The sequence below is a fragment of the Tympanuchus pallidicinctus genome, unplaced genomic scaffold (assembly GCF_026119805.1).
Source record: "Tympanuchus pallidicinctus isolate F22 unplaced genomic scaffold, pur_lepc_1.0 scaffold2, whole genome shotgun sequence".
Taxonomy (NCBI): Eukaryota; Metazoa; Chordata; class Aves; order Galliformes; family Phasianidae; genus Tympanuchus; species Tympanuchus pallidicinctus.
The window spans coordinates 25454571-25469290 of record NW_026294721.1 but is presented as its reverse complement, the minus strand read 5'-3'; the positions used below and the strand labels follow the sequence as shown (position 1 = coordinate 25469290).

At 34.7% G+C, this 14720-nt stretch overlaps 1 protein-coding gene across 5 annotated transcripts in view; it reads right to left on the bottom strand.

The window, feature by feature from the left end:
* CEP135 (centrosomal protein 135) overlaps positions 1 to 14720 on the bottom strand; it is a 34016-nt gene that overhangs the window by 3539 nt on the left and 15757 nt on the right. For 4 of the 5 annotated variants that reach the window (XM_052681889.1, XM_052681891.1, XM_052681892.1 and 1 more), the window contains 10 exons: positions 13700 to 13815; positions 13476 to 13630; positions 12970 to 13025; positions 12065 to 12233; positions 8913 to 9023; positions 6917 to 7102; positions 5787 to 5996; positions 4963 to 5165; positions 1202 to 1306; positions 652 to 798 (listed from right to left, as the gene is read on the bottom strand). In XM_052681889.1, coding sequence (XP_052537849.1) covers positions 652 to 798; positions 1202 to 1306; positions 4963 to 5165; positions 5787 to 5996; positions 6917 to 7102; positions 8913 to 9023; positions 12065 to 12233; positions 12970 to 13025; positions 13476 to 13630; positions 13700 to 13815 — 1458 coding nt within the window. Of the gene's footprint in view, positions 1 to 651; positions 799 to 1201; positions 4506 to 4962; positions 5166 to 5786; positions 5997 to 6916; positions 7103 to 8912; positions 9024 to 12064; positions 12234 to 12969; positions 13026 to 13475; positions 13631 to 13699; positions 13816 to 14720 lie in introns of those variants that run through there. The other variant, XR_008206482.1, reaches the window with a different exon arrangement.

Below are 14720 nucleotides of genomic sequence, written 5' to 3'. Positions count from 1 at the left end.
AATGTGTTACACAATATGGGAAAGACAGGATGTGAAGTCGGTGATGCCTGTAACATGTAACAGACATCATCTAAAACAATACTCTCTAGAAGAATAAAAATGACAGTGAAAATGAACAAACTGATTAAGACCTCTTTTTTTTTGGACTCTGATGATCATGTTCTTAGATATTTATAGCTTTTAAGCACTAACAATGCAAAATACAGTAATAATTTTTATGCACTTTTAGATACTATTTTATCTAACATGTTGAGATCGAATTCATTCTTGTTGGACTTTTTCCTACATAGTGTCTCTTGAATTTTATTTCTCATAATATGAACTGTTTGTCATTTGCAGATAAAAATTAACAGTAATATACTGACCATATATACCTGGACATAATTAATAACAGTAGTAAGCAGGCAATATGTATTTGGGAGCTGTCAGCTGATGCAAGACCATTAACAAAAACAGGAATGGGAATCCATTATATGGTCTTTGGAGAGCACTTTGCATCTACTGTTTCCAATCAAAATTTCATAGTAGAAGACAACAAAAGAAGAATTAAGCACCACCTAAAGTGTTGAAGAACTTCATATAATTAAAAAAGTATTATTTAGAAACCATTTAACTTAGATGGAAACAAAGTGACTAAATCAAATCACTTACTTTTCAGTTGCTCCTTGATCAGCTGTCCCTACAATTGCACGATCTGGTGAACGTGAGGGAGATCTTAATGTAGAACTGAGAGGAGGTGAAGCACGTAATGACGACGTAGAGAGACCATGTCGGCGCATTTCCTGAATTGCACGCTCTCTACCAACAGACAGCAATTTCAGTTACAAAATACTTCACTACTGCAGGGTGTCAGAACAAAAAAAATGTTTTATATTTTACTTTGGCGATTATCACAATAGTTTGCAAGAGTCTTGTTTTCTTGTAGTGTCTTTCAGTTTTCCTCTCACATTTATGATAATGGATATATTTTTTAATGCAATAGTAAATGCACAAAATGTAGGAAGGAAATCAGAAATCACTTTTTTTTTAATTAAACAGTTTTCAAGTTATTAGTTTTACATCAGGTCATGAGAAAATTAGATTTTGCATAACAACAAGAACACAATTTTCCATATCAATTATGTTTCCATGTTAAAAAAAAAAAAAGCAACAGTTTTAAAAATAAGAGACCCACCTCAATATGAAGAAAACAACCTCTTACCGTTCAAATCTTTCAGTCGTTAGCTGTCTTTTTAAAACATCACAGTCAGTCTGCAGCTGCGCAACTTTACTTCGAAGTGTGGAAACCTCTCTATTATGACTGCTTCTAAAAAAAACCATCAGAAGCAACAACGTTTTCTTTGAACGCCAATAGATAGGAGCTCAGAGGAATTAGAGCAAGTCAACAAAAGAAAACCAGAAACTCAACATGCTGTTTCATACAGACCAAATCACAGAGACAGATTAGAAGGAGAGCCAAGCCAATTCCATGGCATGTTTGTAGAAGAATCTAAGGTGAGAAAGATGTGAGAAGCTACTAAGTCTCTCATTCCATCTTTACTGCAACACATTATATTCTTTTTCAGGCAAAGATAAGCAGCAATGTTCTATAAAAGCAGACAAAATAATTACATTACTATTCTACTGATTGTCTTCTGCTGCAATATTAAATCATTTTTATGCATACAGTGAAAAAGAAGAAAAAAATAGTAGCCATTCATAAAAAGTACAAACATAACTGATATAACTGCAGTAAAAAGTATCAGTCTAGAAGGGAACATAACTGAATAACATCTAAATAAAACTGGTATTAATACAAGCTCAAACCAGCAAAATCTGCAGGTTTGCCAAGTACACTCCTGATTTTGGGGTCAATTGTTTCAACCTCAAGGATCAAAAAGAAAAAGAGCCCTGAAAATCTTAAGTGACATAATTAAAAATGTTTCTCAGCAAATCACTGATCTGGACAATTCAACAGTTGACTGCAATACACTCCAAATTGCATTACAGAACAGAAAAAAAAAAAAGTCACTCCTTGAGTGTAAAAGGAGTTGTCTAAACAGGTATATTATTCCATGTCTTCAAAGCCAGTACGAAGCTGAGTGCTGAGAAATCAGTTGTGGAAAGGGAAAGATGTCGTAGCTCACTGTGTAAGCACTGAACTGCAATCCTGAGAAAACAAGTTCCTTTCCTAGCTCAGTATCAGACTTCATGTCTGGGCACCCATTGGTCTCTGACTCCAGGCAGATGCAAAATACTCAAGAGATGGGAGCCCCCAGAAACGCAGAACATTTTTCCTTGTCTTCCATATTCATCAATAAAAATTCTATAATAATTCTGATCTAGCCTATTGCAAATAGTTGCAGAAGGCTTCTGATGATATATTATTCAAAGTCCTTCCGAAATTGGCATGTATTTCCAGGGTGAAGGTAAGAACTCAGAGCCCAAAATCATTATTGTAAGATAAAGAAAAAGCAGTTTTGCGAATTCTGAGGTTAGTACATGTAAATAACTTTGAAACAAAAGTAGAGATGATGAGTTAAGTCACTCAAAAATTAAGGAAGATTTAAAATAACAGAATTTTGGAACCCCTATGCACAGCAATCATCCTATAGTAAAATTACATGGTGATCCAATATTTTTCACGTGGCATCTGGACTTTCCACAGTCAGTATCTCCAGCTAGCATCAAGTAGTTTAGATACTGAATATGCTGTTTATTTAGTACCTGATGACTGCAGTCTCAGTGACTCATTTACCCCATTATGAAAGAAGCATTTTGAGTAATGCAACTATTCACTCTTCACAGAGTTCAAAATTTATGGCAGTGAAGAGCTTCAAAGCTATACTTTTGACAATCCTTCTGAAGTTAGAGGCTCTATCAGTACTATTTTATAAACAGAATGGAAGCACAGGCACAATAGTGTCAAAAATGTAAATAATGTTCAAAAACATCGATGCACAACTTCTGCAAAGTTTCAGTTCTAGCTGACAAGTTCACTGCATTTTTCACAAGACACAACTGTAACCCTCACATACTTCAATCACAGTTGTGAGCATTTAAAGCTTCTGTCCTTCAGACTCCAAGTACTACAAAAACTGAATACTAGAAAATGGAAGCATATGCAACTAGTTCTTATACCTGAACACAAGCCTGGCAAGACAAGGAACCTCCAATATAAACACAGTATTGACATTTGCAATAAAGAAGAAAGGAACCTTAAAATGCATTCAGAAGAAATCTTTTGAAAGAAATATTATGAAGTGATTGAAACAAAGTTTTGTATTTTTGGCATGCAAGAAGCTGAATTTATGTTAAATGAAAACCTCATTCTTTTCTTGTTTTGTAATTTCCATGTTTTATTTCACAGTCAGGACATTCCATTAGTTTATATCTTTGTACGTGATTAAAATTCTTTTTTTCTCAAGTAAACAAAATTCAGCAAATCTAAAACATGAAGCAATGAGATGCACAGAAGTGATTGATACCATCACTCTCTATACCTTTACTGAGATCATCATTATTTGATGTATGGCATCAATTGTCAGTAGTAAGCCTTTACACACATCAATCCAAAGTGATTTTCTTGACATTTGTGTCATCACACAATAGCTTTTAACAGTTCAGGTATGTTATATTCTACTTCTTGTAATAGGGAAGCGTTATCTGTCCTTTTACTTTCTGCTTGTTTCCCTTCTCAACCTACTGCAATGTTCTTTTATTCTTTTCTGAACTTCAGTTTGACTTCAGGCTTCATCTTCATCTACATTCAGCTGCTATTTCAGCATCTTGCTATTCAGTGCAAAGTTACCACTACAATCACTGGCTAATGATCCCCACAAGAATAAATGGTGTTACCATGTTATGATGAGACCTAAAATGAAAACTTCAAAACTTAGTTTACTGAAATTTTACATAAAGAGTTATAATGAAAGTGCTGTAGACATTCACTGTAGGTATTGGTTTCAGTTCTTTTGGCTTTTGACTGTCTCCAAAGAGGGAGACTCCCCAAACTCTCCATGCAATCAGCATCAGTACTCAATCCGTGGAACTGGAGCATTAACTCTTTAACTCCCAGTACTCTACATGATGTTATGATATGGAATACTGACAACAAAAATCACAAAATCACCATACTGGCAAGAAGTGTTCACTTAGAAGGAATCTTGTGTTCCCACTGGTGCTCATTGCCCATCATCCCTGTCACTGGGCACCACAGAACAGACACTGGCTCTGTCTTCCCTCCTGTTCAGTTATTTACATACATTGATAGATCCTCTCCAGAGCCTTCTGGTCTCCAAGATAAGCAGCCTGAGCTCTCCCAGCCTTTTCCTCATAGGAGAGATGCTCCAGTCCCTTAAACATCTTCGTGGCCCTTCATTGGACTCAATTCATTAAGTCCATATCACTCTTGTACTGAGGAGCCCAGAACTGGACACAAAGCCCCAGGTGGGGCCTCACCAGTGCTGTGAAGAGGGGAAGGACCACTTCCCTTGATCTCGGAGGAAAGGATTTTAGTGATTGCACTGAAAAGATGGGAGAGTTATATCAGACAAATGAATTTAAGAAATGTGTAACTTACCTCATTTTGACATGAAAAAAAGAGTCTGATGTGAGAAAGAATGATGACTAGCAGAGAAAGTACAGCAAACATTTTGGAATAAACACTGTGAATGGCGAGAGAAATTTCTGCTTATTCTCAAGACTGTGAACTTAGCAAGGTGTACCTTCCTGTTAGAGAAGGTTTGTTTTAGAATTCTCATTTGAATTCACTGCTAGTGTTAAACTGAATTCCACCAGATTTATTAATTTAAGTGATATGAAAGATAAATTTTTCACTAAACAATGCCACAATTGGCCAAAAGGTCTATCTGCAAAATTCTACTCAGCCACACTGAACATCAAGAATTTGACTGTAAGTGCCAGAATAAAGGAAAAAAAGCCTCTTTGTAACCCACATAACACATATAACTTAAGACTTACAGTTTCCCCTCAGCAAGTGTTAGCTTGTCTTTCAGTAACTGAATTTCTGAGTCTTTTTCATGAGACGTTAAATGGTTCTGAAATTCTTTATCTCTACTGGTAGCCAGCAATGTTTCAAGATTCTGAATTGTAAGTCTCTCACTGGATAACTGCTTTTTCAGCAACTCTGCTTCTGATTTAACATCTTCTAATTCACTTAGAACCTAGGGCACAAATTTTATTCATAATTAATACACTGTTTTACAAACACAAATAGCTCTCTTTCCTGAAGAGCTGTAAAAAACAACATGATTGGAAGTTTCATAAAAGTGAAAAGGAAACTGAGCTCAAAAAACACACTGAGGCAGAGAAATATTTAAAACTATACTTAATTAAGAAATATTCAAATATCTGTCAAAAAGTTTTACTGGGAACTGGATTATTGAGTGTGTAGGCACTTGGATAGTGCACGCATTTGCACAGGTATAAAAACAGTACATACTATACTTGATTTTATTTGACTAGGATGGCTCAAGTAGTTTCCCAATTTTTGCTGAAATTGTAGAATTGTTTGGTTTTGTCATTAATTTTACCAATATAAAGAAATTCTGTGGGGATGAAAACCACAGTTCTCAAGGTCTTGAATAATCCACTAGGAGAAAGCTTAATAAATCACTAAGTAAAAACACTGATTGGTGCAATAACCAGAAAAACAAATGATGTAAATTGACAAATTTTACTCTCTGAAGCAATGTATTCTTTTTCTTCAAAAACCATTAAAAACAAAAAACATGAAAAGCAAAATATGATTTATTATAAAAATTAAATTTGCTTTTGCTGCTTACCCTTTCATAATCCATGCTTTTAGATGCAAGCTGTCGAGATAAAAGGTCTTTGCTAGCTTCAAGTTTAACACAAAGTTCTCTCACAGAAGTCAGGTCAGCCAACACAGAGGACTTATCCTGATGTTCACGTTTAATGTCCTCTTCCAATTTAGACATATTTTTTGTAATGGAGGAGATCTGAGATTCATAAGCTTGATGTGCAATCATATGCTAAACAAAAACAAATATGGATACCTTTTCAGGAACATTAGTAGTCATCTCCCAGTTAACAGATTTTTATTTTAATATTTCCTTTAGCCTTCAAAAATTAACTTTTCCTAAAAAATTAATTTTAGATTACATTATTTTTCTTTTCTCTTTCTAAATCACAGCTAAGAACAACTGATAAATAGTCTCTGCATTTTTACATCACCATCTCAAAGAATTATACATGTACATATACATGTACAGACAGGAGTAGAAGGAAGCTGGAATTCAGAACAGAATTAAAAGTTTCAAACTTCAAAATACAATTAATTTATTTAGCCATCTCACATTATTTTGTCTCTTATCTGCTTTGGTAATTAAAAGCACGAAACAAAATATGGTCAGTCCAGAACTATTTATATGTTCCAAAACTTCCTTGACCTCCACGAAATTACTGTTTCTGGAATATAAACCTCATTATTTTAGAACCATTGCATTAGGTTACTGCACTTTGTAAGCCTGATTCTGGAATTTGGACTACTACTTATTAAATATTATCAGATTTGTGCATTTAACCTAGCCACTAATGCTTCAAATACTTCATTCAAAGCTTCAGATAAAATCAAGATCTAAGCTCACACAATGCTTACAAAGATAGATGGAAATATTTTCAAGCAACTAAGTAAAAGTTTATTACAGAGACTATAACAACGATCTCCCTACAGAAGAGATCTTAAAATACATGCTGAGATTCTAATTTTGGGAAGCTAGGGAAGGGAGATTAGAGAAGGAAAAAGTCTATCTAACCAGAATCAGTTGCTGTTTCAAAAACTCACCATCCATAACTGAAGCAGTCATACATAGCAATTAATTTATGTTCAAGAATAGAAGAAGTGTGTTGACACCTCACTTTCTTGACAGAATTACACTGTGTAGGTTATTACCTCTTGAATCTCTTTTTCCAGAAGTTCTACTCTCTCTCGAAGATGTCTCCGATCCGTATCTACAGAAAGGAGTTCAAGCCGTATTGAGCTGCTTTCCCCTTCAGCTTGATGAGCCTTGATTTCCCAGTCCTCAGCTTGTGTATGAAGCATTCGGAACTTCTCTAACAATTCTTGGTTTTCTTTTTCCTAGGCAAAGCAGTAAAACACTGCAATCATCAACATACCTTCAGAGAGCTTGGCCTTTTTTCACGCCTATGAAATACTCCCCATATATTTTTCATCACAAAGTAGAAACATTCTCCATCATCTTACTCCTCTTATCTTGGCAATTAGTAAAGGGCATCATTCCTTTTACAAGACCAAATCACAAACAAATGCTGATGGCACTGAGTTTCATTAAACAGAAGTATTGACATCTAGCTGCTACTAGTAAGTTTTAAGGCTCCCACATTAGAGGTTCTTTTGAACTTCTTGTTCAAGTTGTGTTGTCAAGGGTCACATTACAGAGATGTACTCATCACAGTATTTTTTTCATGAAATTCCATCAGAAGACCATTTTTGGCCATTTTTCCTATCATACTCTTGTTAATGTGTATATTACAGCAACACTTGAAAGACCCACCTGGCATAAGCAGCCTATAATGAAATTACAAAATTGCAAACTTTAGTGCTTATAAGATATGCAATGACAGAATAACTGCTGCTCAAAAATTTTAATTTTGCCCACCTGCAAATGTACATTATAAGACAATGCTTAACCTTTCTTCTTTATTTAGCCCCATTCCTTTTTTCTCCTGTTCATTCAGTGCACAGCGGGATGAGCATACTGCTAGTAGGAATCAGATTTATCCAGTGAGGAAAACTATTGTTTGTGAAATTCTTCTGTATTTCTGGCACAACTTGGAAGGTACAGACAAAAATAGGGGCATTCGGATGCAGAAACTCACAATCAAGCAACTGAACACTATGCAGAAAAGTAAATCCTTGTCTCTGCAGACAACATTCACGTGTTGTGACAAATCCCTGAAATTAACCTTTCATAACTGGCAAATTAAATTCTACAGTTTCTTGGTACCTGACTTGAATGATTGGACTCCCATTCACCACATTTGTAGCTTTGGACATAATGACATATAGTTATAAACACTCTTATCAACTAAGCTACAAGAGTTTTAAATTGAAGGTTCAAAGCTACTGACCATTAGTTCTTCTCTGTGCTTCAGTTTATACTTATAAATTGTATTCAAATTTACAGACATTCATCTAACCTATGCAAACTGAAGTCAGATCAAAACTCATTCTTTTACAGCCAATTTCACATAAATTTGCCAGTTCATGTTGTCTTGACTACTTATTCAGTATTGATTCATATAGAATCAAGAAAAGTAGTCCACTTATTTTAAGTACTTATAAGATTTAGTACACACACTTCACACTTTTGAATCGAAGTATGAGAATAAAATACATTTAGCAAGAGCACTGTTTTGTCAGGACAGCAAAAAGATTGAAATCTTATTGACCATGGAGAAAACATTCCAATATGCTATTTTTACAATGTCTTACAGAAGAACTACACCTACAATTTCTCTTTCAATTTTTTTTTCCAAATATTAAAAACTATAATTCATGCTTGCTTGTTGTCTATAATCATAATAGAGTAATAGATATTTTACTTTTTGACTTGCTAAAACTCACAAAACTCAAGAAGTAAAACAACATTCAAATATTTGTTTGTCATTCACCAGTGTCATGGAGAACTGAAACATCAGTGAAATTCTGTGCACCAGAATTCAAAGTTCTATACGAATTCACTACTAAAAAAGTATTGCAGATAAAACAGGGGGAAAAAAAAAAGAGAAAGAAGAAAAAGGAGGGGTAGTAGGTAAGGAGAGAACAGGACACAAAATTCCACATTTCTTGATTTGTTTACAATATCCTAACAAAACCTATTGACGTTACCAAAAACAGTAATGGGTGCCTACAGAAAAAGATTTACCTTTGAAGCTATCAGACTCTCAAATCTGGAAACTTCAGTTATATAATTATGCACTCTTGTTTTCATTTCTTCCTTTTCACGTATTGCATCTTGAAGCTCAGAACTAACAGCCTAAAATGATTACATAAAGGCAAAATAGTGCATTACAGGAAATTTATCTCTTTATATTACTGTATCAGACAAGCAAAGTAATTACACGTGCCCTAGATGTTATTCTTAAACTTTTAAGTAGTTTAGTCAAAATCCTTTGGCATCAGTAGGGTTCAAAAATATCCCCTATTGCCTTAGCTATAAAAGAACACTTTCCAGGAAAGAATAAACACAGAACAATGTGGAACAACAAATATCATATCAATTCATAAAATCTACAGCTTTTCTGGCAGCATAGCTATAGCTGTTTGGAAAACCTAGTATACACGTTTGGAAGCTGGAAATTTTTTTAGCCACAAAATAAATCATTCCTGATGCAGGAAGGTTTTGTGTGCTGAATCACTACAAAAACCAATTTTGTAACATTACTTTAAAGTCAAATTGCAAAGTAAATTAACTAAAAGTTTTATTAAGACTGTATTTAAACATAAAAAATGCTTCAGGGAGTTTACTTGAGATCTTGGAACTGCTAACTCTGGCCCTCTCTGAGGTTCAGCTCTGTGTCCTCATGTATGAGAGCTAAAAAGACACCTACATTTTATCTTGACTATCAAATATGTTTATTTTCACAGTATGTTAACAGCCTTTCTGTGTCTCTAACTTACAATACGCTTAATTCAGGCTGCTTGTAGTAGCCTTCCAAGCTACCTGGGAAAGATTCAGTCACTGAAGTTTGATATCTAACACTTCATCTTATTAGATGCCTGTGGAGGCATTTCTAATTTCAATAATACACCTACATATCTGTATACTGTAACACAGGATTTACAGAAACAATCAGAGTACTACATCACTTAGAATACCTTTCTGTAATACACATTTTAGCTCCAGACTCAGTAGAGTTGATTGAATGGAAAAACATGATTTAACAGACAAGGCATTTACAGTGATTTCAAATAAGCATTTGTATCTCGGCACCAAAATTGTACAAAGTATTTGAATCTTATGATGAGCAGCAATGGCTGTATTGTTGTACAAACTGAATGGGCAGTGAGGAGTTGCAACAAAACTTCAGGCAAGCTCTGTAAAGCAAATTCACATACTAACTACCTTTTCTAATGTTTAACCTGATGAAACAAGTTTACTTACCCTAAAACACTGGGTAGTTTTTTTTAGAAATTGCTCATATGCACATTCTCTTGCATGGTGACATCCACCTCATGCATTTGGAACTGGGAGACTTTCAGTGAGCAGTAATCAATTAGTGCACAAAACTCATTATTCCTCAGCACTTCAAATAAGGGATTAACAAAAGAGCGCACATTTCAGCCTTTCCCAGCTGCAAATCCCAGACTCAGAGAATTCCAAAGAAGAACAAATGGAGCAATGATGACTAGGAAGCGTGCACGTGGACATACACTACATATGCTGTTTGTGTTCTTTGGAAGAATGAGCCTAACACAACAGTGGTTGCTTTAACTCCTGAACCCTAGGGGACATCTCAAGATGCAGATCCCACAGTGATGGCAATCAAACACTGAACCTCTCAACCACTTCTATTTCAGAGTTTTTATTTAACCTAAGCCATCAACTTGAAGCAGTTCATCTTTCAACAAAACAAATTATGATACTCTAAGAAAACAGGTAATCCCCCAAGGCATTAAAGATTTTATCTCAACTTTGATTTTTATAACTGATAGAAATTTAATTTATGCACTAGTAGAATGCACCTTACAAAGAAAGTGTTCAGTCATCAGCAACTGAAAGGGATTGTATGCCTCTCTGCTGGAAGACCGACCACAAATACACACAAAGTAACACTCTGAGCCCTCTGGGCAATCGTAAACCACTTCCCATCTACTTTTTAGCCTAAAGCTACTGACTGGCTAGCTGCTAGCAAGCAGTTACAACTCTGAACTACTAGAAGAAAGATTAAATTATTATGGAAAAATTAAATAATATAAAAGTACATAACAAAAATAAAAGATAAGGTTCTGCAAACTGTCAAATAAAGTACCTGAATGGGATCTCCACCAAAATAAATTATAAAAACAAATCTAACACACACACTCACATAAGAAATACATTCCCAAAAAAGCTGCAATATACAGCCAAATTCTAAGATACTACCTCACCAAGACACCTACCTTACCAAAGCAAAGACAATCCAATAAGAATGTTTTCTCCAGGCACCTTTGAATTCACCATCTAAAAACCCCACACTATTTTGACACAATGGAAAGGGAACCTTTACTATTTCTTATCAACTGTGCATCCTTATCCATTCCTGAAATCAGGAAACAAATTCAGACTATTCAGACTGTCATATAAAATAAATTTTCTTTAATCTAACTTGTAACCTTTAAACTATTCCATTTTCTCACCAGAGTTACTCTTTCCCAATTAATCTGTAGACTTCTTGTAGAGCAATGCAAAAAAAAAAGGAAACTGACCTTGCCAGAATTGAACATTAAGCATCAGCCAATGCTTCTTTACAGCCACCATTATCAAGTTCCTTAGAAAATAAACATTAATATCTATATTCAAAACACCCTGATTTCAAAATGCGGCATAATTCACCAAATACATCCAATGCTTCATGAAGGTGATGGATAAAACTAAATAATCACTATGCACTAGAATGTATTCTGATGAACTAACAATATTCTTTTCTCCTCTCTCTGTGTAATCTTTTAATAACTACTTTTTTTCTTTTTTTTTTTTTAAGCAATAACTGGCAACTATGATGTGATATAACCAAGTAAGAAAATTTCATTATAAGAAAAGCAATTATGTCCTCAATTTATTTTATTTAAGTTTCTTTTTTAACCTGGGGAAGATTGACTAAAAGGAACGTTTGTTTACGTATTTCTTACTGTACTGACTATGCATTTACAAATTCCCGGCTTAATTGCTTTTGCCCAGTAACTGTTACTACACCAGCATTCAAGAAATGTCAACAATTAATTATAATAAATCAAACTCAAGATGCAGCAGTAGTCGTGTACAATAAGCAAACAATAAATAATTCAATACTTCAGCAGTATGTTCTATCTTCATACCTGGTTTTCTCTGGTCATTGTAGCCAGATCATCTTGTAGTCGTCTATTTTCTTTCAGAGCTATTTCCTTTACTCTTCCTGTTTCTGCAATCTCTGTGTGGGATGCATCAAGTTGGCGACGCAAGCTAGATATCTCACGGTCTCTGCTGCTCAAGAGGTCCTTCAGCTGGCTATTGAGGGAGAGATTTTTGAAAATCTTATTTAAGATGCCCCTTCTCACACTATACTGCATACTGCTGAAAATTAGCAAACATGGATTTTATATACACAGAAAGTTTTTTGTTGTTGTTTCCTTCTTTTCTTTTTAAATGGTACAATTCTCACTCTCCAAGACTGACAAACAAGCATAAGCTAAGCATGAAAGTAACTTAAGGGTGTGACATTAAGATACACAAATAATTAAAATGATGCTTAAAAACAGACAAGGTGGAAAGATCAGATGAAACAGCTAAAAACTAAATAAATATATTTTATTAAAGACTATACTTGTAGCTTAAGCTTGAAGAATTAACTTATCAAAATTAGAGATCAGCTCCTGAGTTTTAGCAGGGTAAATCTAATAATCTAATAGTACCTAATGGAGTACTTGTAATACTAAAAAGCCAATTGAGAACAAAGAAATCTTACTGATTTGGTAAAGTAAGAATAGACAAACAATTGCTAATTTGTAATTGCTGTCTTAACAGTAACCCAGCACCCTGCCATTTAATTGCAGGAGGAGTCTCTTTAAAAGTTCTATACGTTTTACTCTATTGCATATGCTCATTTACTTGTCCTAAACAGAATTAAATTATTTTCACTGAAGTAATTAAAATTATCATCTACTTTCACTTTAAGGCCACTGAAGACACTTACTGGAGAAAGCCAAACCACAGAAGAAACTCTCTGAAGAAAGCTTTTACTTACTCTGTTGACGACTCCAGCTCAGAGAGCGTTAGCCGTAAGTGAGTAATTGTCTTTTCCTATGAAAATAAAAGCAAAAATTGTCCTAGGTATTACTGCAACATTCTAGGATAGCTCAAGTTAAAAATCTTTATATTTAAACCTTTATTTTAACACTCATCAATAAGTAATTGCATCTTTGCACATTCAGATTTTCAGGTTTTTTTTCTGTATTGAGAAAGGCTTGTCATGTCACCAAAAACAGATGGGATCTCAATATATACCTCAAACTACAAAGAGGGAAAAATATTTTTACTTTCTTGAAGTGTTCAGGGAACATGTTAACAGTAATAATTAAAACTTTATTAAGTTGGCAAATGACTTCATATTGCCTAGGTCTAAACAAGGAGCTCATGTGGTGCCTACAGATCTACACAGGCTTTGTTTTCAAAGCAAAATGCCTCCCTGAAATTTAACAGCTTTGAAAATCCCAAGATAAGAGCATAGAGTAGTACTTTCACTGCACATACCTTATTAGCTAAGTTGTCGTCTAAGCACGCAATTCTTTCTGTTTTTTCATCTACAGTTTCTTGAAGATTATCCTTTTCTTTGTCCAAAACAGTAATAGTACTTCTAAGCACATTGACTGCCTCATCCTGTGAAGTGCTCTTCTGGTTTAACCTATCTATAAATGTCACAGTAAGTATTCTTGTCTTTAGAATAGGAAACAAAGGTGAAAATAACTAGTGATCACCTATTTTCTCCTCTAGCTTTACAATTTCTTCTTGAGCTGACTGAAGTTCATCCTTTTTGAGAGACAACCGGTGCTGTAAGTCTTCCACAGTTCTCTGGAGTTGTTCATTTAAGAGGCTGGAAAATCAGTACACCATTGAAAGACATTTGGGAACTCTTAGTTTGGGTTCTTCAACTTGCGTCTCCTGAACTGCTTGAAATTCTGTAACAGTTCCAGCTTAACCTCATGATGGGACTGTATGACACCTAAGATTGCTGAGACCAATACCATCTCCTTGCTTTGGACCCCTGCAGCAAATCCACCTTAACACCATTCCAAAATGGAGCCATGGAACCCCTGTGAAACTACCACAGTAAACTGAAACATTCACATCCTCTGACTTTTCTTACTAGAAAAGCTTTTCATTTTTCCAGAATACAATGTAGCTGCAGGTAAAAGTTACTTTTACTCTATTTTGGATTAAACTTCAGAGGACAAAAAGAAGCTCTACACAGGGCAATAACAAAGTGGATCCAAGCACTAAAATGACTACAGCCCTTTTCCTTATCTCCTGCTTTTTAAAGGTAATGATGCTTTCTGCTAAAATTGTAAGGAGTCTCACAAGATAGTCCAGCTCTACGAATTATGTCACAATTTTACAAACAAATACACTAATGGTTTTACCTACAAATAGCTTTTGAGTAATTTGTAGTATTATATAAACTCTGAGGATTGCTTCTGAACTTCAGCTCTTTACAGTTGTAAGTACAGAATAGTACTGCTTTGCCTTATATAAGTTTTTGGGGTTTTTTTTCCAAGGGGGTTGGGAGGGTATGTTGTAGTGTGGAAACAGACACTGGTTTCACTTGTAAAACATCCAAAACATCTAATCTAACAGCATAACCTTACATCCAAGGCTCTCATTTTTACCTAAGTTAAATGCAAGATTTTCAAATGTCTGCCCAGATTTATTCCAATTTCTGTTTCCACATTTTGTAAGGCCTTTTCTTGTCTCTGAATGAAATATACCTGATGGAAGCTA